Below are 25,063 nucleotides of genomic sequence, written 5' to 3' on the forward strand. Positions count from 1 at the left end.
GAACATGGGTCGGCTTGGCCCTTCTCACTGCCACGGTTCTCTAGTTTGTGGGTTACAGAGAAATGCAAATGCATGGCTGCTTCCTTCTTCTGAACTATTTTCACCCCTACCATTAAATGCAGGGACATCCTGATAACGAGACGTTGCAGGAGGCCTGCTGGAGAAGAGCAATTGTAGATCTTTTGCTCAGTAAAGGTGGAAGGCTTCTGAGGTATCTGCCGTAGCAGAAATACATCTTGGCAGAGCGTTTAGGTGGCCACTTCCCTCAAGAAGGTTGAGTGCCAAGTGGTTCTATGGGAATTAGGCAGGGAAGGGTTTTGTTTCATCTTTTTTTTTTTTTTTTTTTGGAAACAACTCTGTGAGGCACCTACATTTCTACTGGAGTTTCAATTTAGAACTTGTTAGAAAAAAAAGTTCATTAAGAACACTGAAGAATCTTAACTTTGTGTCCTCTATGTTTAGTTCTTGCTCTGTTGCTATTCCTGCCTTTAAATCCTATGCAGAAGATTGCATTCAGGACTGTGACTCAAACTTCCAACATTCCAAGAATCCATTTGGAGGATGTGCCTGTTAGAATAATGAAACTTCAAATACAAATGGATCGTTCTCAGATTAATCCACAAATTGAGTGCATCTTGACAACGTCATGATACCAAAATAACTAATGTAAAAAGTAGGTTGTATTTACAGTCTTTTAAAAGGGTAACAGTCTGGTTTTCTTGTCTGTTTTTTAGGCCATACCCATTTGTTTTATTTTATTCCAAGTTTCACGGGCTAGAAATGTGTGTTGATGCAAGGACTTTTGGAAACGAAGCACGATTCATCCGGCGTTCATGTACACCAAATGCGGAGGTGAGCATTTACGTGATGTTAAATTAGCTTTTGTTTATTTAGGTGTTCTTTTCTTTTTGAAGTTTCCCAACTGATAATTTGAGCACTTACTATAACTTTTATGCAGTTTATTTATCTATTTTTAATTCATTGCAATAAAGTAATATTCTCTTATCTATAGGTGAGGCATGTAATTGAAGATGGAACGATTCATCTTTATATTTACTCCATCCATAACATTCCAAAAGGAGCAGAGATTACAATAGCATTTGATTTTGATTATGGAAATTGGTAAGTATATGAGCATGTCATTCTGAAATACATAAAATGCTTATCAAGTTGTAATGTATTCAGGGGGACTTTGATTTTTATATTATTTATTTCAGTGCATGCTTTAATAATGTGATTTTTGTACTTGGGTGTTCCAAGTAATTCTGTATGTGCACTTAAGTCCAGGAGCAGTCCATTTAGTTCACATATTACTGCACAAAGCTAACGCTTTTCTGTGGTCTGCTGATAAGTCAGCTTGGCTGAACAGTATGCGTGCCTGGGTTTTCCCAGTGTTTATTTTGTAAATTGCTTACTGTCTTTGCAGAAATAAAGAACTTTCTAGTATATCTTGGCGAAAGCTTGAGTCAGCCGATCTTAATATGCTTAGTTCACATCAAAGCACATGTTTAATGTGAAATTTACCACCTACGTGACGTAACGTTGTAAAGTACCATTGCTTTACAGCCTCATCAAAATATGCTTGCTTGCATTCTTTTTAATTGTAGTAAATACAAAGTGGACTGCGCTTGCCTCAAAGAAAATCCTGAATGTCCAGTTCTCAGACGTTCTGAGCCCACAGAAAACATCAATACTGGATATGAAACCAGAAGGAAAAAGGGAAAGAAAGAGAAAGATGTTTCAAGAGAAAAGGAGACTCAAAATCAGAACATCACATTGGACTGTGAAGGAGCAGCCACCAAAATGAAAATCGCAGATAATAAACAGAGGAAACTCTCTCCCCTCAGGCTGTCCATTTCCAATAACCAGGTATGGACACAAAAAGGGTAACAAAACAGAGCTTTTAAACACAAATAGACTCTTTAGTGGTTAGTGTAGGAATTTTAATGAGTAGCTGGAAAAGGGGTATGTGAATTTATCAGAAAATGATGAATGAAGTGTTTGGGGCTTTCATACTGTTTCCAGTTTTCCTTAATGGTTGATTGATGAGGGAACCAAAATATTTTAATCCAGTTATAACTATACACTTTTTCTTCTTAATTTCTGTATGGATCTCTAATGTAAAAGACTCACGTCATGTTTTTGGTAGCTCCCAATCCTTGAAGTGCAGCTAACCAAAAAGCCACATTCTCAGAAATTCAGTCTATTAAACATAGCAGCAAATAGCGCTGCTTCTGGAACAAATCAAACTTCAGCTCAGAATACTGAGTTTTGCTTCTGTCTTGTAAGCTGGTTAGAAATCTAAATAGAGTTTGGAGGGCTGGGAGGAAGGTGTGTTCTGAAGTATGTGTGGTAAAGCGAGCTGGTAATACCATGGTAGGCAATTTTAAGATCTGTCAGTATGAAGGAACTATTGAGAGAGATCCATAAAACGAGTAAGTGATAAAGTTTTGCAGAACAGATGTTAAATTCTTCATGTGAGAAAATGGTTACCTTGGTAACTACCTTTGTTTTCACAGAGAAAGTACAATTTAAACTTTCTTTGAATGTGGTGGCTTGTGATGATGATGTGCACAGAGGGAGAGAGTTTTTGTTCTAAGAGAGACACACTTTGAACCTTTTATTTTTTAATGCCAGTAGGAGTGAAGGTAATAACAGTGACAGGAGCATATTTACATTGCTTTAATATGCTTGGCAGTCCAGAAGGCATGGCATGTGACTGTTAAAAGAAAAGAAAAAAGAAATGTCTGCAAAGGCACTATATAAACCTTCCAGTCTTGCATGATTTTTTTGTTGTTGTTGTTTTTAAACAAATGATAACTGGTATTTGGAACCTTCTCCTGGGCCTCTATGATAATACACAGTGCCTATACAGAGCAGTTGCAGGAGATCAATGTTTTTCCAAACTGAACTTAAAACAGTAAGTGTTGTGAAAAGAATAAAGCTGTTAAACATATCTAAATATAGAAGCCAGTCGATTAATACATTTTTTTTTCCCCTGATGAAGTATATAATGTTAAGGTAAAAGAAAGCATATGGGAAAATTATTTGTGTTAAAACTGTATTTATATTATAGAATTTTATGTAATCACTTTGTCAAAAGATAAAATTGTGTGTAGAAATAATGAACCGAAGACTCTTCTGAAAGTTACTGCTTGTTTTTTCTGAAACCACGAGGCCATTAGTAGTTAGCTAACTTACATATTTCTCCAGGGCATGGCACTGTCATTAGGCAGTGTAGCAAGGTTGTGAATGAAGAATGTCACTTCAAGGGAATACACTTCTGAGCTGAGGAAAAAATGCTATGCAATTATGTTAACATCTCTTTTGGCATGACAGTATGCATTGCATTTCACTAATGGATATTTAATGTAAAGCTCCCTAATTCTTTAACTGATTAAGAACTGACTAGGTCAGTGGCAGGTGTTATTGCCCAGAAGTCTCTGTTGGTTTGGAGATTTAATTTGGATAATTTTGTTCAGGGGGTGGATGGGTGGGCGTGGGACCCTAAAATTAAAATCAGTATGCTTAAGACAAAAGATATAGATGTCCTAAGCTCAGATTGAAAAAGATTTAGTCGGATGGTTATGTTTATAGGTTTATGCAAAGGCACAAGTGGATCTTAGCTTTCTTACATTTTTGTCTTCATTTATTGGCTTGGTTACTTTTGAAGTTGTGATCTGAGGATTCTTAGTTCTGTGTAGCTTGTAGTTTTCCCTAGTTTGCAGGAGTAGCGGAGCTTCTATAAAGCAGTCATTTCCATCTTTCAGGAGCCAGATTTTATTGATGATATAGAAGAAAAAACTCCCATTAGCAATGAAGTAGAAATGGAATCAGAGGAGCAGATTGCAGAGAGGAAAAGGAAGATGGTAAGTTGGGAAGCAAGTAGCTGCCTAAAGTTGTCACTAAGGCTTAGTGACACCTGCTCTTCCCATGCTAATTGCTGCTTTCTGTAGGCTTCTAGGATCTAAGTATATATGAAGACAGATCCTTACATGAACTTCAGCTTAAAAATTCAAGGCTTGCTATTTGAGTGAGAGAACTTCATGTGGCTTTATCATTGCTTTCTGACAAAAATCTGCTTTTATCTTCAAATGTGTGTATATATAACCTTTTTTTTGCCTTAAAAAGAAATACATCTGTAGAAATAATTAGATTTTATTTTCTTCGCTCTTTGTTATTGCACATTATTTTTAATAGCTGTTTTATAAATAGCACTATAGATAGTAACTATTCTTCTAGCTCCATCGTGAAGATTGTGAATGAGTGCAAATTTGTCCTGTGTTCCACCAGTCAAACAGAAGTGGCAAAAACAAAACTGGGCAGCTCATTGACTCAGTGAGCAATATACTTATGGGCATTCTTTCCTTGAAACAGACACGTGTTGCTCTCCTGTGTGCTGCTGTTGAGCTGCAGGCATTCAAAATAATTAAAGCTTTTAATAGAAGCAGCCGAATTCCACAGCATCTGTACTTTCTTAAGCAGTGCTCTGCTCAGATAAGAGATTTACCTCTGTAAAAGGACAAGGACTTGAATTATGGTTTGACAAAAAATGTAATTTCCGTGGGTGATGTCACATTATCTTACTTTGAAATAGTGATTCCTGGATGCTGGTTGCAGGTTTTGATACAGTTTGTGGCACTTGGAAAATTGAGTCAGAGGATAATGAAATTTTTTGTTGTTTGTTCTGTGTGTGTATTGGTATTTAATCTTTCTGGTCATGAGTGACTCATTGTTTTTTAAATACTATACAGGCAAGTAAGTGAGCCAATAATGTGTGATGATCTTACGCTTATAGGCTAGCAATATAGTAATAAACAATTATTTCTAGCACGTTCTTAAATCCAAAGCAGGACTCTCTTCCTGTTTGTCAGGGTTGATGAGAACACAATCATTTCTTCACAAGTCAGCAGTAATTGCAGTTACTCTGACATCTCCCTTTCCTTTGGGCTTTTGCTGAAATTGATCTGCATGTCAACATACATTGTACATGTTCTGAAGAAGAAAAAGTCACGTTATTTACGTAGGTGAAAGATTATGACTGAAATGTGATGATGATTATTGTTATATCCATCAGACAAGAGAAGAACGGAAAATGGAAGCTATCTTGCAAGCTTTTGCCAGACTAGAAAAAAGAGAAAAAAGAAGAGAACAGGCTTTGGAAAGGATCAGCACAGCAAAAACTGAGGTTAAATCAGAATGCAAGGAACCACAGATTCTCAATGACACTGAATTTATTCAGGTAATTATCTGAAACCTTATTTTAAAGCTAGCTTTTAACATGACACTGTTTATCTGTTTGGATATTGAACCACATGTAAAGATTCTGGGGAAGTGTTAGCAGATGCTCTTTCTAGGCACAGGAGATGGTTTTCATTAGACACCTTCTGTAATCACTGGGAAAAGACATGCTTTGTCAGTAGGTTATTCAGAACGGGTCTTCTTTACTCTCTTGTTGCTGGTTACTAGTATACTTTTGCCCTTGCAGATGTTCGTACAGGTTCTCAGTTTGGGTTGTACTGTCAGTTTTTGCTGTTAATTATCTTATGACAGTGCTAAACTATAAATTAGTAAACTATATCAGTCAACTGTAAATGAGAAAAACTGTATTGAATTGAAAGATACTCTGATGTAAGCTGCTGATTTCTAGCCCACAGATGAATGAATGTGATACAGTAGTTACAGAAACCTGTGGTGATCTGACCAGTGAATGGTCTGTGTGCATTACCTGATGTACCACTGCCAGAGCATTGGGAGGAAAGTATGGGAAGTCTAACAGCCTGCTTTGAAGATAGACAGAGATAATAACGATGAAGTATTGTAGTTGTAAAAATAGAAATGATATAAAGGCATATAATAAAGACATATTAAGAGGGAACTGGTCATTCCTTTTAAGAAAAGATATGTAGCTCTATATGCATTAGATCTGTTTACTAGATTGGTGTTTTGTACCAGGAACCAGCAAAGGAAGAAGCTGTCACTAAGCCTACCCCAGCCAAGGTTAATAGAGCTAAACAGAGAAAAAGCTTCTCTCGAAGCAGAACTCATATTGGACAACAGCGTAGACGGCACAGAACTGTGAGCATGTGTTCAGATATTCAGCCATCTTCTCCTGATGTGGAAGTAACGTCACAACATAATGAAACTGAGAATGCTGCACTGGTGGCTGAGCCAGAAACAGAAACTGTTGTTACAGAAATGGTTACCGAAACAGAAGCTCCAGCACTTAATAAATGTCCTACTAAGTATCCTAAAACAAAGAAGGTATGTCTCTTAAGAGATGGGGAGAAGAGAATGGGCTTTAATAGAGTTTTTAAAAGATTGTAGGCAGCTGCCTCTGTATCTTAAACTATGTATTTTTCTAATTTTCTTTAAAAACTACACAGCCACTCACCGATACTAATTACAATTTAAAAATATTGCATTACATCCATTTAGATGTTGAGTTCTCATACAGCTTTCAGAACAGTTCTGGAACAAATGTGTTCTAAGGACAGTGCTTTCAAAATGGACTGGATTTTGTGTGTGTATAAATATACAAAACATAAGTAAAACTGTTAATTTCAAGGGGAGGAGGAGAACATTAGTCAGCTTTCCTTCTTTTATTCATCATATGATTTATAAGGTATCTTAGTGGCAGTAAACAGAATATCTCAAAGGAAATAATGAGCTTTCAGTATTTCTGAGATGTCTCTACTAGCAGTGCTCATTAAAGCTTAAAACCATCCATCTTACAACTAAGAAAGCAGTTTTTAGCTTCCAGTCTGTGCACTGCAGAGGATGATTAAAGCTGCTTATTTTGAAAACATAAAGAATTTAAGTGTGGATCTCTTACGTATTTCAAGTACTTGTATGCATATTTGAGTTCACTTGCTTTAGTTCTTGTTCCCTGTTAATAGGAACTAAGATACGCTGCCCTGTTTTTCAGAAACACTAGAAAGACAAAACCTCTGTTAGGTAGCACAATTCTATACTGATTCCTGCCATGGCCCAGTTAACTTCACCAAAACCTTGTTTGTGTTCTCAGTCTCATACACAAGGAATATTTGTATTCTTAAACTTGCAGCCTGGAAATTAATTGTTTTCTGATTTGTGTAATGGATGACTAGGTGAATAATAAGACTAAAAACTGTTTGAAAGCTACTAATGAAAACATTCAAAAAATGCTTTTTTTTTCTCCTTGTGTAGCACTTGGTAAATGAATGGTTAAGTGAAAAGAGTGATAAGACGGGGAAGCCTACAGACAGTGTTTCAGAAAGGCCTCTGCGTATAACCACCGATCCTGAAGTTCTGGCTACTCAACTGAATTCTCTACCAGGTCTCACTTACAGCCCACATGTATACTCTACTCCAAAGCACTATATTCGTTTTACTTCACCATTCCTTTCAGAAAAGAGGAGGAAAAAAGAACCCGTGGAAAACGTGACTGGTTCTTGTAAAAAGGTAATGCTTCTCTTCATTATGGTTCCCCATGCCTTATTACTTAAAAATAAGTCTTCATTTGCTAGCATGAATTCCAGCAGAGAAAAGCTGCTTGGCCAATGATTTGTAATACATATTTCAGTGTGTATCTTTAAATTGTTAAGTCACTGATTTGAACTTATTTTATTACAGCGTTGGTTGAAGCAGGCTTTGGAAGAAGAAAACTCAACAGTGATTGATAGATTTAATTCGCCATCGCTAGAGGGATCTAGAAGTCCAGCCATCAACGGTGAAAATAAAAGCCCTTTATTACTGAACGACAGCTGTTCCTTAACAGGTGAAGATTTCACTAATAAGATACATCCAAGTTATGTCAGAGTAGGTAGATGTGGAGGACTGAAGTTACTTAAAGCAATGAGTTAATGAAAATTCCAACAATATTTGCCCTGTTTCCTGATGTTTTGCCTTTTGGATGGTGGTTGGAAACCAGTTAAATAATTGTTGATTTTATTTCCCCTTTTCTTTAATGTATAGTTGATACTAAATGAGTAGCAACCGTTTCTCGTAGTAAATGTGGACATTCAGTCAAGAAAAAGGCTAATGGTTTTGAGTATGAATATCACGATTATAGATTAATTGATCATGCTGTTAGGGTTAGATTTACTTTTAAATTCAGTGGCCCCATTGCATGTGGGAAAGTTAGTCAGCTTTTTGGGGATAACGGGAAATGGAAACACACTAGAAGCTAGACACACTCTGTTAAGGATATGGAACATATTAGATGATCCCTTGAATTTCCACTTCTTAGGTGAACATTTGTTGGGAAATGTAAACAGTTCTTCCCATTATCTTAGCAAAAAAAAAAAAAGACAAAAAGAAAAAAGAGTGATCTCTCATTCTTGTTAATTGTTGTTCAGGAATTCTGCCCACAATTTGTCGTAGTAACGTTTGAGTGTGGAATTCATAATTTTATTGCATCAAGCATTTAATTGGGATTGCTGTATCTATATCTCTAGCTTTCTTTTTTTTTTTCTACTTTTAATGCAGATCTAACAACACCTCTAAAAAAACGAAGACTGTACCAGCTGTTGGAGTCTGCATTCTCAGAAACCTCTACACCTACTCCTTCTCCATATGCCACACCAACTCATGCTGATATCGCTGCCTCAGAGCCATTGATGTTTGCTACTCCGCCTAGGGTAAAAACAGAGGATGAAGCTTGTAGAAATGGTTACAAACCCATTTATTCACCAGTTACTCCTGTAACTCCATGTATCCATGGAAATACCATGCACTTTGAGGTGAGATTTATAATGCATTTCAGATTCTTTATCATTGTATAAATCAGTATTTGTAGCCCCAATGCAAGGGGGTGTTTCGCTAACAGTTAGATTGACTTTCCATTTCTTCTTGTTCATCTAGAATATTTCCTCACCTGACAGTTCCCCAGAAATAAAAAGGCGAGCTTACAGTCAAGAGGTAAGGATATATGCTGAAACCTCTCAATGTTTTCTTAATTTCATTTGTGTATCTGCAGCATAACAGATAAGTACAGAAAAACAACATTTGGGCTTTTCTGGCTGTATCTAGATTTAAATTAACATTCTTCTTTTTATCAGTGTTTCTTAAATGCTTGAGCCTAATTTTGCTTAGAGTGAGAGAGCACAGAAGGATAAATATTATGGTTTTGTGGGATTATTTGAGGTACAGCGAGTGCTATGGGCATGTGCCCGGAGTATCCCCGGATGAGGGTGTGCTCCATTCCATGGGAACAAACCGTATGGTCGAACCACTAGAGGGCGACGTGGTTTATAGATACGAGAACTACAGGGATGTTTCTGTCTGAAAGATGAAAGTTCTGTAGATACAGAACTTCAGTTGTGTGACAGCTACCAAATTTACGTAACACTGTTGAACCGTGAACTTAATAGCACCTGAAAAGTAACTAAAACTAAGTAAAAGAAACTAGCAGTAAAAGTGGTTATTTTTGGAGAGCTTCACTTCTGGTACAAACGAATGATCCAGATACTTTTTTTCTGTGGGCTAAGTACATATGTATACAGAAAACTTACTTATTTTTAGATCAAAATGTTAACAGATGTTGAAACAAAATTTTTTCATGCAGTCATAGCAATTGATTGAGTTCAGCAGCTGCTTTCAAACTAATGTAATTGACTATTTCAGCATTTAGGTGACTCAAAAAGAGGAACCTTACTTAAGAATTTTGTATTGTAAAAGAAACAATTGAAAAAGGACTATAAAGCCTTAAAACAGGTTGGTTTAGTTAGGGATACTTCTAGGCTTGGGCATGTGCTGAGTTTTTTATGGTTTGTACAATTATAAGAAATACTAAAGTCAGTTTCTTTAGCTTCTCATATTTTTTCCTTCACAGAACCATAATTTAATATAGTCTTAAAATTCTTCAATGTCCTGGAAAAGCTTCTTCCACACCACTCTTTTTTCTTGAAGTAAATGTTTTGACACCAAGGATCCATTTTATGTTTAAGTTCAGCAAGTCCTTTGTAACCAGGGACTTGCTGCTATTGAAGCTCTTCTTCCTTTGCCAGTCATAAGCAAACACTGGTACTGAAAGTTTATTTTGATGTGGGTTAATACATTTTTTTAAATTTAAAATCCTCTTAATACAGTAGTAGAAAAATGTATTTGGATACACAGCTATTTCTTAAACTCGTGGTACTGCAAAGTCCTTAATCTCACTGAGAGGCATAGATGGATGTCAGAATGATTTTACTCCACAGTTGCAATATGGAAAAATAATTTACGTTTTCTTCTTTTATTTTTCATGCAGGGATATGACAGAGCATCAATTCTAGCACTGAATTCTTTCAGAAATTCCAACCTGACAGAAATGGGCCTGCAGGAAATAAAGACTATTGGATATTCCAGTCCAAGAAATAGGACTGATGTGACACGGCAGTGCACAGGAGAAATGGAATCTGTGTCAGACCTCCAGCTGGGACTCGAAGTAATTGAGCAAAGCACACTGCATAAAAACCTGGAAGCCCCTACACATGATAGGACTGATTCAAGCAGCCAATTAGAAACTGCTCATTGTGGACGGGGCACAATTTATTCTTCCTGGGTAAAAAGTCCCGACAGGACAGGCGTAAATTTCTCAATGAATTCTAATTTGAGGGACTTGACCCCTTCACATCAGTTGGAGGTAGGAGGTGGATTCAGAATAAGCGAGTCAAAGTGCCTGATTCAAGACGATGCTAGAGGCATGTTCATGGAAGCATCTGTTTTTTGTACTTCAGAAGATGGAATTGCATCTGGCTTTGGAAGGACTGTCAATAATGACAACTTGATGGATGGGAATTGCACACCCCAGAATCCTCCGCAGAAGAAAAAGGTTATAATTTTAAGAATCATTTTGTCTTTCTCACATAGGCTACATATCTTACATAGTTTTCTATAGCAGAAAGAAGAATAATTAAAAAAATAATTCTGGCTAATTTATATTTAATGTAGATATTATTCAGGAGTACTCAAGAAGAGCAAAGAGGAAAGTTGCATACATCCATTAGGAAATTCAGAATTTCAAAGTAATATATAAAAATATAATGATTTTTATTTTTACTTCATGTTATTTCATATAAGTCTTAAATGAATTACTCAATAAATAAATAATATAAATTATAAAATATAAAATAAATAACATTTCAGGTTTGAAAACAGTTGCTTCTGCTACCACGTATTAAAATGTTCTATTAGACAAAATAGTGCCAACTTAAATCATGTACAAAGAACATCTCTGTGAATGATTACAAGTTGCACTAGCAGGTTTATGATTCAGCATTGAAGCATTATGATAATGCTTCAGAACTCTAATTTTTATGTACTTACAGTATCTTTGTTTCACTGTTAAAGGCACACACAAATCCATAGGTACGAGAAGTCCTTTATTTCTCCTTCTGTAAAACATTTGCTTCGGTAGACAAGCACAACCCAATTTTGCTGTTCTCCTCAAGCAGCCCCTGTAGGTAATAGCTTTCAGCATGGTCAGCTGGAAATAAAGTTGGAAGTTAGCCTGTGTGAATATCCTAACTGCTGTCAGGTTAAAACTCCTTGGCTCCGTGCAGAAAGGTTGGCAGATGTTGAAAGTCATGGTTGTCAATGCAGCAGTTACTGAGTCTGTCTCGTAACAGTCTGTAGAATTTAGTGATTTATATTCTTCATGAAAGTAGTAGTTGAGGGATTGGAGTGAGTGTTGTCTGTGTGTGTACATACATTCATGCCCAGTGGGGTGTTTTGGTCCCATCATGTCCTGTTGCACTTCTCGGGGGACATCCTACAAGGGAGTGACCATGACTGTGGCATCACAAGTTGCTTTACCTCTCTTTGTACCCAAACAACATAACTGTAACAAGGTAGTAGCTGTGTTCTCACCTGGTCCTGACCCTGAGAAGTTCTGTAGTTCCCGTTCTTATTACTGTATCCCTGCTGCTTTTGCAAAGCCAGCTGAACATAGTTGTTAAAATTTCTTTAGCTGCTTCTTTTATGTGAAGGTGAATTTCTTCTCAAATGGCGGCAGCACCCAATGGGTGCATCGGTAGCACCCTGTTCTCATACTGGCAGGCATTTTTTTCCTGATTGTTACTGCTCAGTGCTTGCACCACACTAATGCACAAATGGAAAACTTGTGGTTCTCCCTCTGCCTCCCCCGCGTGTGCTCAGAATTCCTGTCTAACATCTTGGTTCGAGGAAACAACCACAGGAAATTGTACCTCTGAGAGAATGGTTTTCTGGTTTTATAGGGATGCACACACACATTCATGTACACTTTGCAGTCTAAGAGGAGGGAGGCAAATTTCACTTAAGGTGAGGGGAGAATTTAGGGTTTTTGTAGAATAACAGTAGAAGCCCATGAACCAGTGAGATATGCATGTCCCTATGCAGTTATTAAAGGAGAGGTTTCTGTATCTCAGCATCTCTATGGATGTTTCCTTCTCTCAGCACTGTACAAGTTTATCCCATTTCAATAGGGCTCTGTACATGGTGGGCACAAATCACAGATTTCATCTGTTCTTAACATTTAAGCTTTACTTTAATCTTCACAGGATCCCACTCCTGTGATGTGGGAAGTATAAAGTATTTCAGAGTAAGATCAGTTCTAAACCTAGACTTTCTCCTAGGAAAAATTAAGTGGTTTTGACTTCTTATGCTGCCATACAGATGAGTTTTTAATGGATAGAAAACAACCACGTGGGGCTGTGGACAGAGCAGCCTTCGTGCTTTCTCGCTCTGAGTAGAAGCGGATGTCTGCTTTTAGTGAGGGCTAAGTGAGTTCTCTGATACATGGGAGGAAAGACATGAAATGAAACTTCCACAACACAGATTTCCCGGAGAAAAAAAAGTCTGACTGTCAGCATTTCAGCATTCTGCATCAGATTGTGAAGATATGTAATGAAAGCATTTGAAAATCTATTTTTCTCAGCGGAAGTAATCTATTCTGGAATTTTAATCTATGGAAGTTTCTGTGTTCTAATTTATATAAGAACTTGTGTGTACGTGTGTGTATGTATATACACATGAATACGTATAAAGTATACACGCAGACAGATGTAAAGTAGGTCTGCTCATCTCATCATGTGTCATTGGTTTTGGTAATAAACTTTTTATTTGAAATTGATCACTGAAATACTTTCTGAATTGATACTGTAGAGTACAGAAAAGACACTGATTTAAAATAAATTGTGAAAAGAATGTCATGAGGCAAATTCTTCTGCCAACAGTATGAAATCAGCAGCAAACCTTTTCTGACAGGCATCAACTTCTGCCTCTTCCCTGGGCAAAATGCACACCTCCTTCTCTTGGCAGAAGCTCTTTGCGTCTTCTTTGTACTCATTACTACCTTGGTGCACTATAGATTTGCTCCAAATGTGATGAAGCATCTTCTGTTAAGCTCTGTGCATTTTCTTTTAGAACCAAGTAGATGGTATCTTACTGAGCGGATGTATTCAACTGAAAATGTCAAGAAGGAAACAAGTAAACTTTCTTCTGATCTTTTCTCTATAGGTATCCTTGCTAGAATACCGTAAGAGACAACGAGAAGCTAGAAAAAGTGGCTCAAAGACAGAAAACTTTCCCCTTGTTACTGTATCTCCTCATGCTGCTGGTGGAGGAAACATAAGTAGTAACAGCGGTGCTAATGATGGATTTAACAACAGTGGTGAAAATGGGGAACAAACTGATAACGCTGCGAGCCAGCCTGTACCACTGCCAACTGCTGTTTATAATGCAGCTCCAGAAGACGTGGGCAACAACGGTGCAAACAAGGAAACTTCTTCCAATGAGAAGAACGAGCCTGAGGTTCAGTGGTAAGTTACAAATTGGTAGGACAAAAGTTCTGAAACATTATTTACTTAATTCTGTGTCCCTTCTATTTGCAATCTGTTTTTTGTTAATAAGTGTTCAGTGACGGATTACTGACCAGAAAGCCCTTTTTCAGATTAGAACAGTTGTCTGACCTCTTACCTCAGCAATATAGCAGATACCTCACGAAGAAGAGAATATATAGAAAATTATCTGTAAAATATGTCAACTTATTTTTATTCAGGTTTTTTTTTTTTAAGAGCAAAAAAAAAGGTTAGCTTCAACAAGACAGGTCACCAAGTTCTGTAGGGTATAAAGTGGTGTCACTTAAGGGCAGTTGTGAATCATGAAGAAATGGCATTGCATTCCTTCCACGGTTGCACAGACCCCGCGTTGTGTTCTTGGTAAGATGTGTGGAGGTGGGAGCTGGGTGGATAGGGTGCTGTGAGGGCTGTGAGAGAGCAGAGTCTGCTTTTCATGCTTTTCAGCATGGCCTCAGTTTTGCGTTTAGCTTCCTTGTGTTGCCACTGCTTCATCTGTGGCTGAAGATTTGTTCTCTTACATCTCAAAAGCTTTCCAAAAATACCATAGGGAAGAAGGGAAGGAATAATCTGTGATGATGAGCAAAAGCTTCTAGAAGACTACAGGACGTTTGTTTTTCAGTGATGTAGTTGGAATGCATTTCTCATTTGCTGTTACGGCGTACAGACTTGCATGCAGTTCACCTAACAGTTCCTTCTATGAGGAGTGTGGAGATACTTGCATATATGGTTGCTTATGGTGGCTGGATGGCTCCCCTGTGTGCAAACCATATGCTGTATTGTGCTCCACACCAGATATTCCAGCAGCCTTAAAAGCAGATGCAGTGTGAAGGAGGATGACATAGGATGGCTTCAATTTGTGCAGCTTTTCCCACTGCATTCTTTGGTAGCCTGAAAATAGCTAGTCATTCTGCCAGCTCTGTCTCCAAAACATTACAGGAACAAAATAAGCACTGCAGTTCTTTATGCTGTAGTGAAGGCCTGCGAGTGTTGAGTACCACTCTGCTTAGATGCTCCAGCTGCTCCAGAATAGAAGGATTTTGTAGAGCCAACTGAAGGGACAACATAAGTGCAGTCTTTGGTATTTCACTGAAAAGTAGATGAAGTTCATTACACAGAGGGCAACGTACTGTATGTCATGGAAGGAATGTGGGGAATAGGCTGAACCCTAACATTTATTTCAGTTGCAGCAGTGTTGTAGAGTATTGCCATATGTTATTGCCTAAAAGAATAATTGAGTTTGTAGTTACAGAGTGCTGTCATTACTGTTCTCAATCATATTGTGACTGTGTAACTGATCATGAGAGGCATAGCTGTCATTTCACTTACTATCTAGCAAGATAAATCGGGATGCTTAAATAGTTTACATCTGTAGTTGTGCAGTATTTACAGTTGTGGATCCATTATTAAAGAGCAAGTTATTTTATAGTAAAGATAGGAATTTTGAAGGCTGCTTTCTCCAAATGGGGGGAGTATGAAGCAGTACTCCCTACCTGTATTTTTTAAAATGTGGTTTTTGGCTTGACAGATGAGAATTAAACAACTCCACACACCTGTGGAAGAAAGGAATTGACATTTCTTATGTAATAGGGTTGCAGGAAATCAGTGTATTTAAAATGTGAGAAAATAAACTTAAAATGCTTAACTGGCATTTCTTCAGTAGGATGAGTTATTTGGCTCTTATGTGCAGTCAACCATGTAAACTTTCCGTGCCCCAGTATTGGCATATATACAGTCTGAAATTTGGTCCATGAGAGTGTATCATCTTAAATTAGAATACGCTTCCCTCTTCCAGGACTGCATCAACCTCTGTGGAACAAGTGAGAGAACGAAGTTATCATAGAGCTTTGCTTCTCAGTGATCATAGGAAAGACAAGGACTGTGGTGAGTTCATTTATTACGTTGAAGGTAGATACCTCTAACCAATTCCTCCGTGATAGCCCTTAATCGTTCTAATGCTGTGTTTGGGTCTGCTTCATCTGTAGGGGGAGAGTCACCCTGTAGTCCATGCTCACCATCCCATGTTCAGTCTCCCACCTTCATCTCATTCAAATCTCATTTCCCAGTTGCAACTTAAGGTCCATTCTTTCACTGAATATATGGAAGGTCAGTAAGCAGATGACCTTGTATGACACTTGACATATTTGAATGATCTCCTAAACAACTACAAGTAGCTCTGTTAAAGTCAAAAACGAAGTGCTTTGTATTCTTTGCAAGATACTTTTTTCCCTCACTTTAACATTAATCTTTAATTTATGTCTGTAGAACCTGATGCTGAAAATCCAGAGCCGCCTTCTGAATGTCCATCCCCAGATACTTCACAGAAGACATGCAGGAGTCCTTCAAAAGCAAGCAAGGTAATACACTGTGTGCAGGTGCCCGTGCACTTGGTGTGCGTTGTAACCATATGTACACATCTCCAGTTTATTTTTAAAAGGTCACCATCCTGCTTTACTATTTAGATGAACACGTATGTGATATTTCTGTTAAATTACCTAACGTGGGTACACATCTGTTAGAACATTTGCAGAACTTCCAGCACGCTAAAAAGTTTGTGTTCTGTTCTTCCAGTAGCCATATCTGCTTCTCTATGGTCTTGCATTCTGTAGACGCAGAAGAGGTTTTGTCAGTGGAATTCAGTATTGCAGTTCTGCAGGTGGAATGCTGAAGAACTGACAGCAGTAAAATGACTGAAGTGCTGCTTCTCAGTAGAGGCAGCAATATGAAGAAAGCCATTGAGGAGTTCCATGTACACTATGAAATGCAGTAGTTCAGGTTGTAATGACCAGTCTGTTTGCTCATGTTCTGCCAGTTCTAGAATGCTAAATCACTCTGAAAAATACTTTGTTTTAGTAGTAATTATTGCTTTCAGACTTGGAAACGTGAAGCTAACAAGTAGCAGATTCTGACTTTGCCCCAGCAGGCCGTATATCTGTTACCACTTCCAAATGCACTGCTGGTCTTTGATTTTAGAGCATAGTTTGTATGCACCTGCTAGAAATGATGCCTGTGCTAAGTTTAAGCTTCTTCCTGTCACAGGTTTTCATATATCAAATGTTTTTCTGCCACCATCAGAGGGCACCATTCTGAGAAGCTTCTTCTCGCTTTAACGCTTTCATAACTAAATGTTCTGAATGCTTTGCCCTGACTCTTTTTGTTCTAGCCCTCCTCGCCGAGTCCCGTAGTTTCAGCGCCATCACTGGGAAAAACACCCACGAAGCCGGATTCACACTGGGACACTGCAGCTGCTGCACCAGAGGCCGAAGGTGTGAATCATCCGAAATCAGAGCTGCAACAAAAACAGCTGACAAATAACGTCCAAGCACTTTCAAAAACTCATCCATCTCAATCACATCTGCGCAGTTCTGCTGAGCAACTTTCACATTCACAGAAGTTGCCTTCTGCACCTTTGAAGCTCCACTGTCCCCCTTCACCTCACGTAGAAAATCCCCCGAAGCCATCAACCCCCCACGCGCCCGTGCAGCACGGTTATCTCTCACCAAAGCCTCACTCGCAGCAGTTGGGATCTCCGTACAGACCTCATCATCCACAGTCACCTCAAGTCGGAACACCCCAGAGGGAAACACACCGTGGTTTCTATCCCACAGCGCCAACCCTTCAGCCCAGTAATCAGCAGCAGGCCAGCGGGCCGCTGTTCGCTCAGACAGCTTCAGGACAATCCTCGGCTTCTTACAGCCAGTTCAACCAACAGAATTTGAACAGCAATGCGCCACCTCCCCCACCTCCTCCACCCCCTTCTTCCACCTACTATCAGAACCAGCAGCCCTCTGGAAACTTTCAGAGTTACAGTCAGCTGAAGGGTAGCATCCCCCAACAGACTGTGTTTTCATCCGGACCAAATCAAGCACTTCCCGGCTCTGCAGGTCAGCAGACGGTGCCGGGACACCACGTAACTGCAGGGCATTTCTTGCCCTCTCAGAACCCCAGTATTCATCACCAGGCTTCAGCGTCTGCTGCTCCTCCTCCGCCGCCGCCGCCTCCTGCTCCGGGCCCTCACCTGGTTCAGCAGCAGAGCACCCATCAGCAGCATTCTGTAGCACACGTCGTCGGCCCGGTTCACGCTGTGGCGGTGGCTCCTGGATCTCACATGCACTCTCAAGCTGCCGGTCACCACCTGCCACCGCCACCTCCACCGCCGGGCCCCATGCCCCACCACCAGCCTCCTCATCCTCCGGCCGGACACCAAGGTTTGCAAGCACAACACCAGCACGTTGTAAACTCTGCTCCTCCTCCCCCTCCGCCTCCCCCATCCAACGTTATAGGCTCGGGGCACCACCCGGCATCGGCACAAGGGTTACACCACCCATCGCATCAAGGACCTCCCCATTTTCCCTCAGGCGCTCACACGAGCGTGCCCTCCTATTCCTCGCAAGCCCCCCACCACACGACGTTAGGACCCGGACCTCAACATCAGCCTGCTGGAACAGGGCCTCATTGTCAGCTCCCCGGTCAGGGTCCCCACATCCAACCTCAAGGACCAAACAGTATTGCAACCCCCACTGCTTCAGGGTTCTGCCCGCACCCTGGCTCGGTAACGCTCCCGCACGCAGTGCAAGGACCGCAGCAGGCGTCACCGGTGCCCGGACAGATCCCCATTCACAGAGCACAGGTGCCGCCCACCTTTCAGAACAATTACCATGGTTCAGGGTGGCATTAAAACGGATCCCCTTAATCCTAAACATTTTTTAAATGTTCTGTAATATAAACTGTGTATATTTCATATGTACCTACGGGAGGTACTTTTTAAAGCTTGTACATGATACTTTGTATAAAAGCAAACACCAGTGCTCTCTCATTGTATCTTTCCATTTTTTGCTTTTTAAAATTCCCAGAAACGTGCTGTTCAGCCAGTATTAGGTATTCCTTTTTATTTTGTAAGTGAACATTCCAGCTGTTTTTTCTGGCAGTAGGTTTGATGCTGCATAATCTTTAAAGTTTTATCGTTGCAGTTAAATTCATTTAGTGAATGTTTTCTATATTACTTTTATACATATGTAATTAAGTAAGTACACAGGCTAAGTGATGGCACTAACAACTTTTTTTTTCCATTTTCTTCTGTCGACGGTTTTGTGTGCATAGAGATAGAAAACAATGCAATACAAATTTTTATAGTTTTGGTGTGGACATGGCTTTTTGTTTCATCAGTTCTTTGCAGAAAATGTAATTTAATGTATAGACCGTTTCTAATGTCTGAGTGCTGTAAATACTGTATTTCTTTTGCTTGTAAAATTGCTTAAAGCTACTTTCATTTGATAGAGTATTGTACATAATAAGTCTCTTTTGCAAAAAAAACAAGTGTGATCTTTGTGAAAGTAGTACAGTATATGATCTTTAATTTTTTTTAATATACTGTCACATTGCAGCACTGGTTGGGCATTTTAATTCATGTTAATAAATCACAATTATGTCAGTTTTAACCACTTGTCCGGAAGGGGTGCTGTGTGTTGAGGGCTGTGCATAGAGCTGCCCTGCCCGCATGGAGCTGTGTGGCTGTTCCTCCTGTGTGGTGTCCGCTAGCGGCCCTCCTGTCATAGCACAGCTGGCTCTAGAAGTGAGTGCAGGACAGGGATCTTTGGTCCCTTGCTGAGCTTAGAGGTGAGGAAAAATTGTTTTGATTCAGGCAAGGTCTGCTGTCAGGTAATGCTGGGTATGTTTATTGAGTATGTCAGTTCATTTAATGTTAAGCCGTGCATACCGATGCATTGTGTCTAACATACGCCAGCACGGTGGTGCAGTAAAGCTCTATCAGATGACATTCTGTTCTTAGTTACAAACCACAGCACCACCTGCACAGGTCAGTACGTGCCTTCCTGCTTCTGTTGGAGCTCTTACTGCAGTATGGTGGGAGTGAGACCTTTATAGCATAACTGTGGTGTATGAGAGCATCCTGCAGCTCATCAGTGAGTGTGCTGAATTCTATTCATGTAACAGAACAAATGCTTGCTGGCTCTCTTTCAGAACCCAGAGAAGAAAACCAGCGTGCACCTTCCTTTGCTCTGGCTGCTAGAAAACCTGCCGCTGGACAGGATGGGAAATGGCAATTCCTACTCACTGAGAAAAAGTGGTAATTCTTCGAATATAGACAGTACTGGGTTTACTTAAAATTATTTGCTCATAATGATCAGAAAAGTACTTTAAGTGCTTCCCTGAACAGTCATTGACTCTGCAAAACACACAAACACGATATGGAATATGCTGTGTTCTGTGCAGTAGAATCACATTGCCCAGCCACCAACCAAAGCAGCAGAAAAAAGAAAAAACCCAACACACTCCTGAGAAATCCATGGCCACAGTTCACAGCTGGTTAACCAGAGCCACCTCCATCTATGGTCTGTTAACTGTTAGCGCTTTGCACTGCGGTTACCTTGTGACCAGGGGGGCAGCAGAACAGGCCCTATCTACCTAAGCTTTGTTCTGTCTCCGTGGTCAGCCAAAGGGAAAGGAGTGCAGCAGCGGTGAGTCCCCTTACTCGACTTGCGTTTAAACCCAGGCAAACGCTGATATTCTCTGTGTATTTAAGAACAGCCCTGAAATCAGTTGCAGCATCCAGACACTACCGACAGCATGGCCAGGTGTGAAGTATAACGTTTTACCTCTCTGGATTCCTTTGTAGCCTTTTGTTTCTTCTCACCAGTGTCATCCTTGAGGCCTTTAAAAGCAGCTCCTGTGAGAAGAGGGAAGCAGCAGGCAGAGGCACCCGGTGCTGACACCCCACTGGTGCAGGGCCACAGCACAGGATGAGTTTCTGCAGCCCGTAGCGTTGGTGGTGCACTCCTTGGTGGCCCCCGGGTCTCTTTTTGGATGAGGTGTGTACGGGTGTAGCAGGGAGGGAGGGGGGTAAGCGGCTGCTTGCTTATGCGAAGTTAAACACCTTGAATGAAACACGGCTCAGTTTGGACTCATTTCAGTTAGCACCATACAACTGCAGCCCACAATTCCCCGTTACCCTTCAGATGGACCAGATTTATCCCGTACGATGTTGGTTACAGCTGAACAGAAAGCTGCACTTCAGCCCGGCTCACCCCCACCCACCGCCAGCACGGCGCGTCATTGTAGCCAACAGTGGGCTCAGGGCTATCAAAGATGCCAATGACAGCACACTGTCTGAAAAAACAAAACACTTTAATTAGACAACTGCAAGCACCTCAAACAACTGGTTATTGTTACAGCATGGGGCTATCGTCTCACAATCTAGTTATTGCAAAGGCATGTGAATAAATTTCATATGGACAAAGTCAATAAAAAGTGGCACCATAGTTACATGAAAATCAGAAGTAAGCTTACATTCATCCCACTGACTTCTAAAAGAGGCCAAAACACACCTCCGTATTGTACATTCTAAGATCTGTATTGCCTATAAGCCTCAGTCTATGTAGCTTTTTTCCTAGGAAACGTAGTTTTGCGTGCAACGTACAAAGAAGAACCGTATGTCTAGTTATGGGAAAAAATAAAGCTAGTGCAATTTGTTTTAGAAACATGTAAAGCTATGAATGGGATGAGCATGATCTCGCTTCTTGCATTTTACCCACTGCACTGTAAATATTTGCAGCTGTCCTCCCTTCACTGACTCAAGCGCACACTTTTATTATAAAAGATCAGTAATTCTACACAGAGTGGTTCTCATGCTCGACCTTTAATTTGTTTCTTAAGGTATAGTACAACTTACAGTGCTTAGAAAAAGGCAACACCATATGGTACCATGTCTTCACTATCACATTGTAAGGGAAATTGCTATTTTCTTTCCTTAAAAGCACTTAAAATAGGCAAAAGTTCTAAAAGGGAGTGCTAAATGATAATGCATACTTTATTAGAAAGAAGTCTAGCCTTCCTTTAAAGTGCCATTTGGGGAATGAAATCCTGTAAACCAGAGCCACTTTGTTTAAAATCCAATGAATGGGAACTGCTGCAGAATAGAAAGTTTACACAATTCCTTAAAGCAGTTTGAAGTCCACTACATGCAATTGGTTTGCTATAAAGCTCTCTAAAACTTAGTAGCTTTACTCTGAAATTGAGTCCCCGGGCCCATATTTAAATGGAAATAAACATTTACAGGGTGCATTTACATACACTATAATACAAGAATGACGTCCCTTTGCCAGAAGATAAAATTGTACAATTCCTTGCCGTAACTCACTTCTGACTTCATAAATTTCTTACGCTTGTAAATTATATAATATGCATCAGCTAAAATAGTTCTTTCATAAATAGTTACAAAACTTGCCAAAACACATGGGAGGAAGTTTCTTTTGTTCAAAAATCTGACATCTGAATGCCACACAACACAAGAAACAATGCTTAAAGACACGTTAAGTGTTTTCTGAAGAAAGTGGGTGAGTAAACTACTAGCTGAGGACGAAAAGACTACCCTTCCCCAAGAACACAGTGCACGAAAAGCAAAATGTCAAACAGTACCTCAAGCAAAATAAAGGTCTGAGGATTGAAGCCAGCTCACGTGTGATCCTGCTAGAGGATTTGTCACAGTCACCATTTAGGTCCGATGCATTGAAAAGTGGTTGCTGGCTTGTTTTATAGCTGAGAAATTCTGCTAAGAATTCAGCCACGGATGCCTAAGGCATTCTCCAGCTGAAGCACGTTTCTCTGGGACCATTTCTAGCATGGGGATCAGGAAATCTGTAAACTGCGCGGCGTCTTCATGAGGCCAGCCGTACTTCTCCACAAGCACATCGAAAAGACTCCAAGGCTTCAGCTTCGTAATGTGCCGGAGTTCTCCTGCAAACACACACATTGCTGCTATTAGAAAAATACCCCTTTACCCGGTACTGACCAATCCTTGTTTAGTTCTCCGAGAAGCACTATTTATGAAGATGAGCGCACTGCACGCCTGCTTGAGGTCCTCACAATGAGTACAGCTGGCAGTGAAACCAAGGGAGCGTCCCTAAAGCAAACTGCGCCTTACGCCCAGACAACACTGTGGCTGGTCTGCTTTTTCCCGTTGTCTTGGAATCACAGAACATCTCAGAGAGGGAAGGCACCACAAGGATCATCGATCCAGCTCCTGGCTCCACACAGCACCGCCCAAAATTCAAACCCTATGTCTGAGAGCGGTGTCCAAACGCTCCCTGAACTCCAACAGCTCGAGGCGGTGCCCACCGCCCTCTGGCGCAGACCCTTTCCCTAAGCCCTTTTCCCGCCCCTCCCCTGACACAGCTCCATGCCGTTCCCTCGGGCCCTGTCGCTGTCACACAGAGCAGAGCTCAGCGCTGCCCCTCCGCTCCCTGTGAGGAGCTGCAGGCCTTCTTTCTGTTCCCTCTACACAAAAGAACTCCATCACATGCTCAGTCAGCAGGAATACTGAAGGCCTCTGCTTTCTCGTCAGCCAACACCCCTGAATCTCACAGAAACTGCTCCAACCTCAATGCACAAGTCTCAATACCAACTAGCTGCAAACACAACCAAGCCAAACACAAAGGTCTGGCAGTGACGGCTCTGCTCCATCTCTGAGGAGGCCCGGCCTGACTGCTCCCGCAGAATGCGGCCCCCGGTGCTGTCCGTATCATCTTCAAACCCGCCAGAGCATTGAGCTCCACGAAAGAGGAGGCACGTGGCCAACCTGGCAGCGTGATTCAGACCAAACGAAGGATGTGACAGCTCTTCTGCCATCAGGCTTGGCAACACAGCCACGTGTATCTGCAGGCTGTCAGGACTGACGGGAAAGAAAGGCTTTTCTGGCTGCTCCTCCTCCGCTGCCACCTCCCTGCCTCCCAGGCACATATCTGGGCCTCAGCCTCTGTGCAATGCTACAGAAACAGCTCTGCGGGCACTTTTACCTTCGTCGTGATCCTGCACCATCCCCAAACCGCTGGGGCTGCTGGTGGATTCTCAGCCAACACTGGAGGCTGAACACGACTCATCCACACACAGACATGCTGTGTCATCCTGCACGGGGCACGCAAGTCACACTATTTTAAGCAAAGTGGTTTGGCAACCCGATTGCTGTCTGCAGTTGACATCAGCCACCTGCAACCTGCTGCCCATCACAGGCTACGTGACGTTGGCTCTGAGTCTCCTTACATCCCTGTGGCTGTGGAAGTTCTAGGGCAGCCGAAGACAGCCGTGCCCCCAGCCTGCCTCTGGGAGCCTGAGCCAACTACTTGGCAGTGCCACGCGCCCAGCAGGGCACGTCTGCCACCTCAGCACAGCAGAAGGCTCTCCTCATGGTGCCACCTGAAAAGCAGCTCTCCAGGCACTGTGATGAGGGCTCCAACACAGTAAGACTGCAAATGGTCAATCCCTGGCAAAGAGAAAGAGAAGCTTGCTACTGGCAACAGAAAGTGGGACGTGCTGCCCATGGCATGCTGGTGCCCTCCTTCCTTTCTGTCCAGTAGGGAAGGAGGGAACAGAGACAGAGGAGGGAGAGCAGAGTGTCCTCTGGCGGTTCACATGGGGATAGTTCCAGTAGCAGTGTGTCCCATGAGTAATACTGCGTCACACAAAAAAAATAAAGAAAAAAGCCCCGTCTTCATCCTTGTATTTAAATTATGTTGTTTTAGGCACTCTATTCTCAAGGAAAAACCCAAACACAACAGAAGGCCTGGAAATCCAACGTCACCATCCACTTTGTGAACAAAATGTATGCCACGGGAATTCTCCCCCAGGCACTCCCGTGTTTTCTTCTTTCCATGCTCCGGTGGCATGAAGTGCACATGACTGCACACTGGGATGCTGGTGTTTGGTCGCTGTCACTGTGACACCTGAGGTCATGCTCTTTGCATACTTCATCTTATTTTGTAACATGGGGGTTGAATTCAGAACACCCATGAAGCTGGGACCAGTGTGCCTGGGCAGCACGGCGCACCACAGGGCCGTGTCAGCACCACGGGTGGGAGCTTCCTCTCAGTTCTGTGAAGGCTGTAGAAGTGCTTAAGAAGATGGGATGCAGTAACAGCAGTCTGTGTGGTGCAGACTTTAAATGAACACTTCAGTTCCACACTGGGGATGCTGGAGGATCTGTTCCTGCCCCGTCATTTCACTGTTTTGCATGTTCCTGCACCTGCTGTCCTTGATTTGCCTATCCCAGGTAGAAGCAGCTCCTCGAACTCACTGCCCACAGGTGGGAAGTGCTGCTGTACACCCACAGCTGCATTTCCCTGGCACTCACACTGCTGTACAACTGCTGTTTCCAGCTTAGCCACTGCTGTCACCACTCTGTAAACACCCAGCAGCCTCCTCCCCTCTACACTGAAGTCCTGGGCTTTCAGACTCCCCAGTAAGGCAGCTGCTGC

At 41.3% G+C, this 25,063-nt stretch overlaps 2 protein-coding genes across 14 annotated transcripts in view; one reads left to right on the forward strand and one right to left on the reverse strand.

Moving 5' to 3' along the window:
- KMT2E (lysine methyltransferase 2E) overlaps positions 1-19,237 on the forward strand; it is a 52,803-nt gene extending 33,566 nt beyond the window's left edge. For all 7 annotated transcript variants that reach the window (XM_046901954.1, XM_025153560.3, XM_040656620.2 and 4 more), the window contains 15 exons: positions 735-852; positions 1,013-1,122; positions 1,608-1,869; positions 3,771-3,869; positions 5,078-5,242; positions 5,956-6,264; positions 7,189-7,443; positions 7,615-7,759; positions 8,470-8,723; positions 8,845-8,901; positions 10,232-10,795; positions 13,462-13,763; positions 15,595-15,683; positions 16,065-16,156; positions 16,963-19,237. In XM_046901954.1, coding sequence (XP_046757910.1) covers positions 735-852; positions 1,013-1,122; positions 1,608-1,869; positions 3,771-3,869; positions 5,078-5,242; positions 5,956-6,264; positions 7,189-7,443; positions 7,615-7,759; positions 8,470-8,723; positions 8,845-8,901; positions 10,232-10,795; positions 13,462-13,763; positions 15,595-15,683; positions 16,065-16,156; positions 16,963-18,477 — 4,336 coding nt within the window. In that variant the 3' untranslated portion in view covers positions 18,478-19,237. The remainder of the gene's footprint in view (positions 1-734; positions 853-1,012; positions 1,123-1,607; positions 1,870-3,770; positions 3,870-5,077; positions 5,243-5,955; positions 6,265-7,188; positions 7,444-7,614; positions 7,760-8,469; positions 8,724-8,844; positions 8,902-10,231; positions 10,796-13,461; positions 13,764-15,594; positions 15,684-16,064; positions 16,157-16,962) is intronic.
- Positions 19,238-20,925: 1,688 nt separating this feature from the next.
- Positions 20,926-25,063, reverse strand: part of SRPK2 (SRSF protein kinase 2) — a 137,880-nt gene continuing 133,742 nt past the window's right edge. For all 7 annotated transcript variants that reach the window (XM_015275772.3, XM_015275773.3, XM_025153611.3 and 4 more), the window contains one exon: positions 20,926-22,550. In XM_015275772.3, the coding sequence (XP_015131258.1) occupies positions 22,366-22,550 (185 nt within the window). In that variant the 3' untranslated portion in view covers positions 20,926-22,365. The remainder of the gene's footprint in view (positions 22,551-25,063) is intronic.

This window comes from Gallus gallus, chromosome 1 (genome assembly GCF_016699485.2).
Source record: "Gallus gallus isolate bGalGal1 chromosome 1, bGalGal1.mat.broiler.GRCg7b, whole genome shotgun sequence".
Taxonomy (NCBI): domain Eukaryota; kingdom Metazoa; phylum Chordata; class Aves; order Galliformes; family Phasianidae; genus Gallus; species Gallus gallus.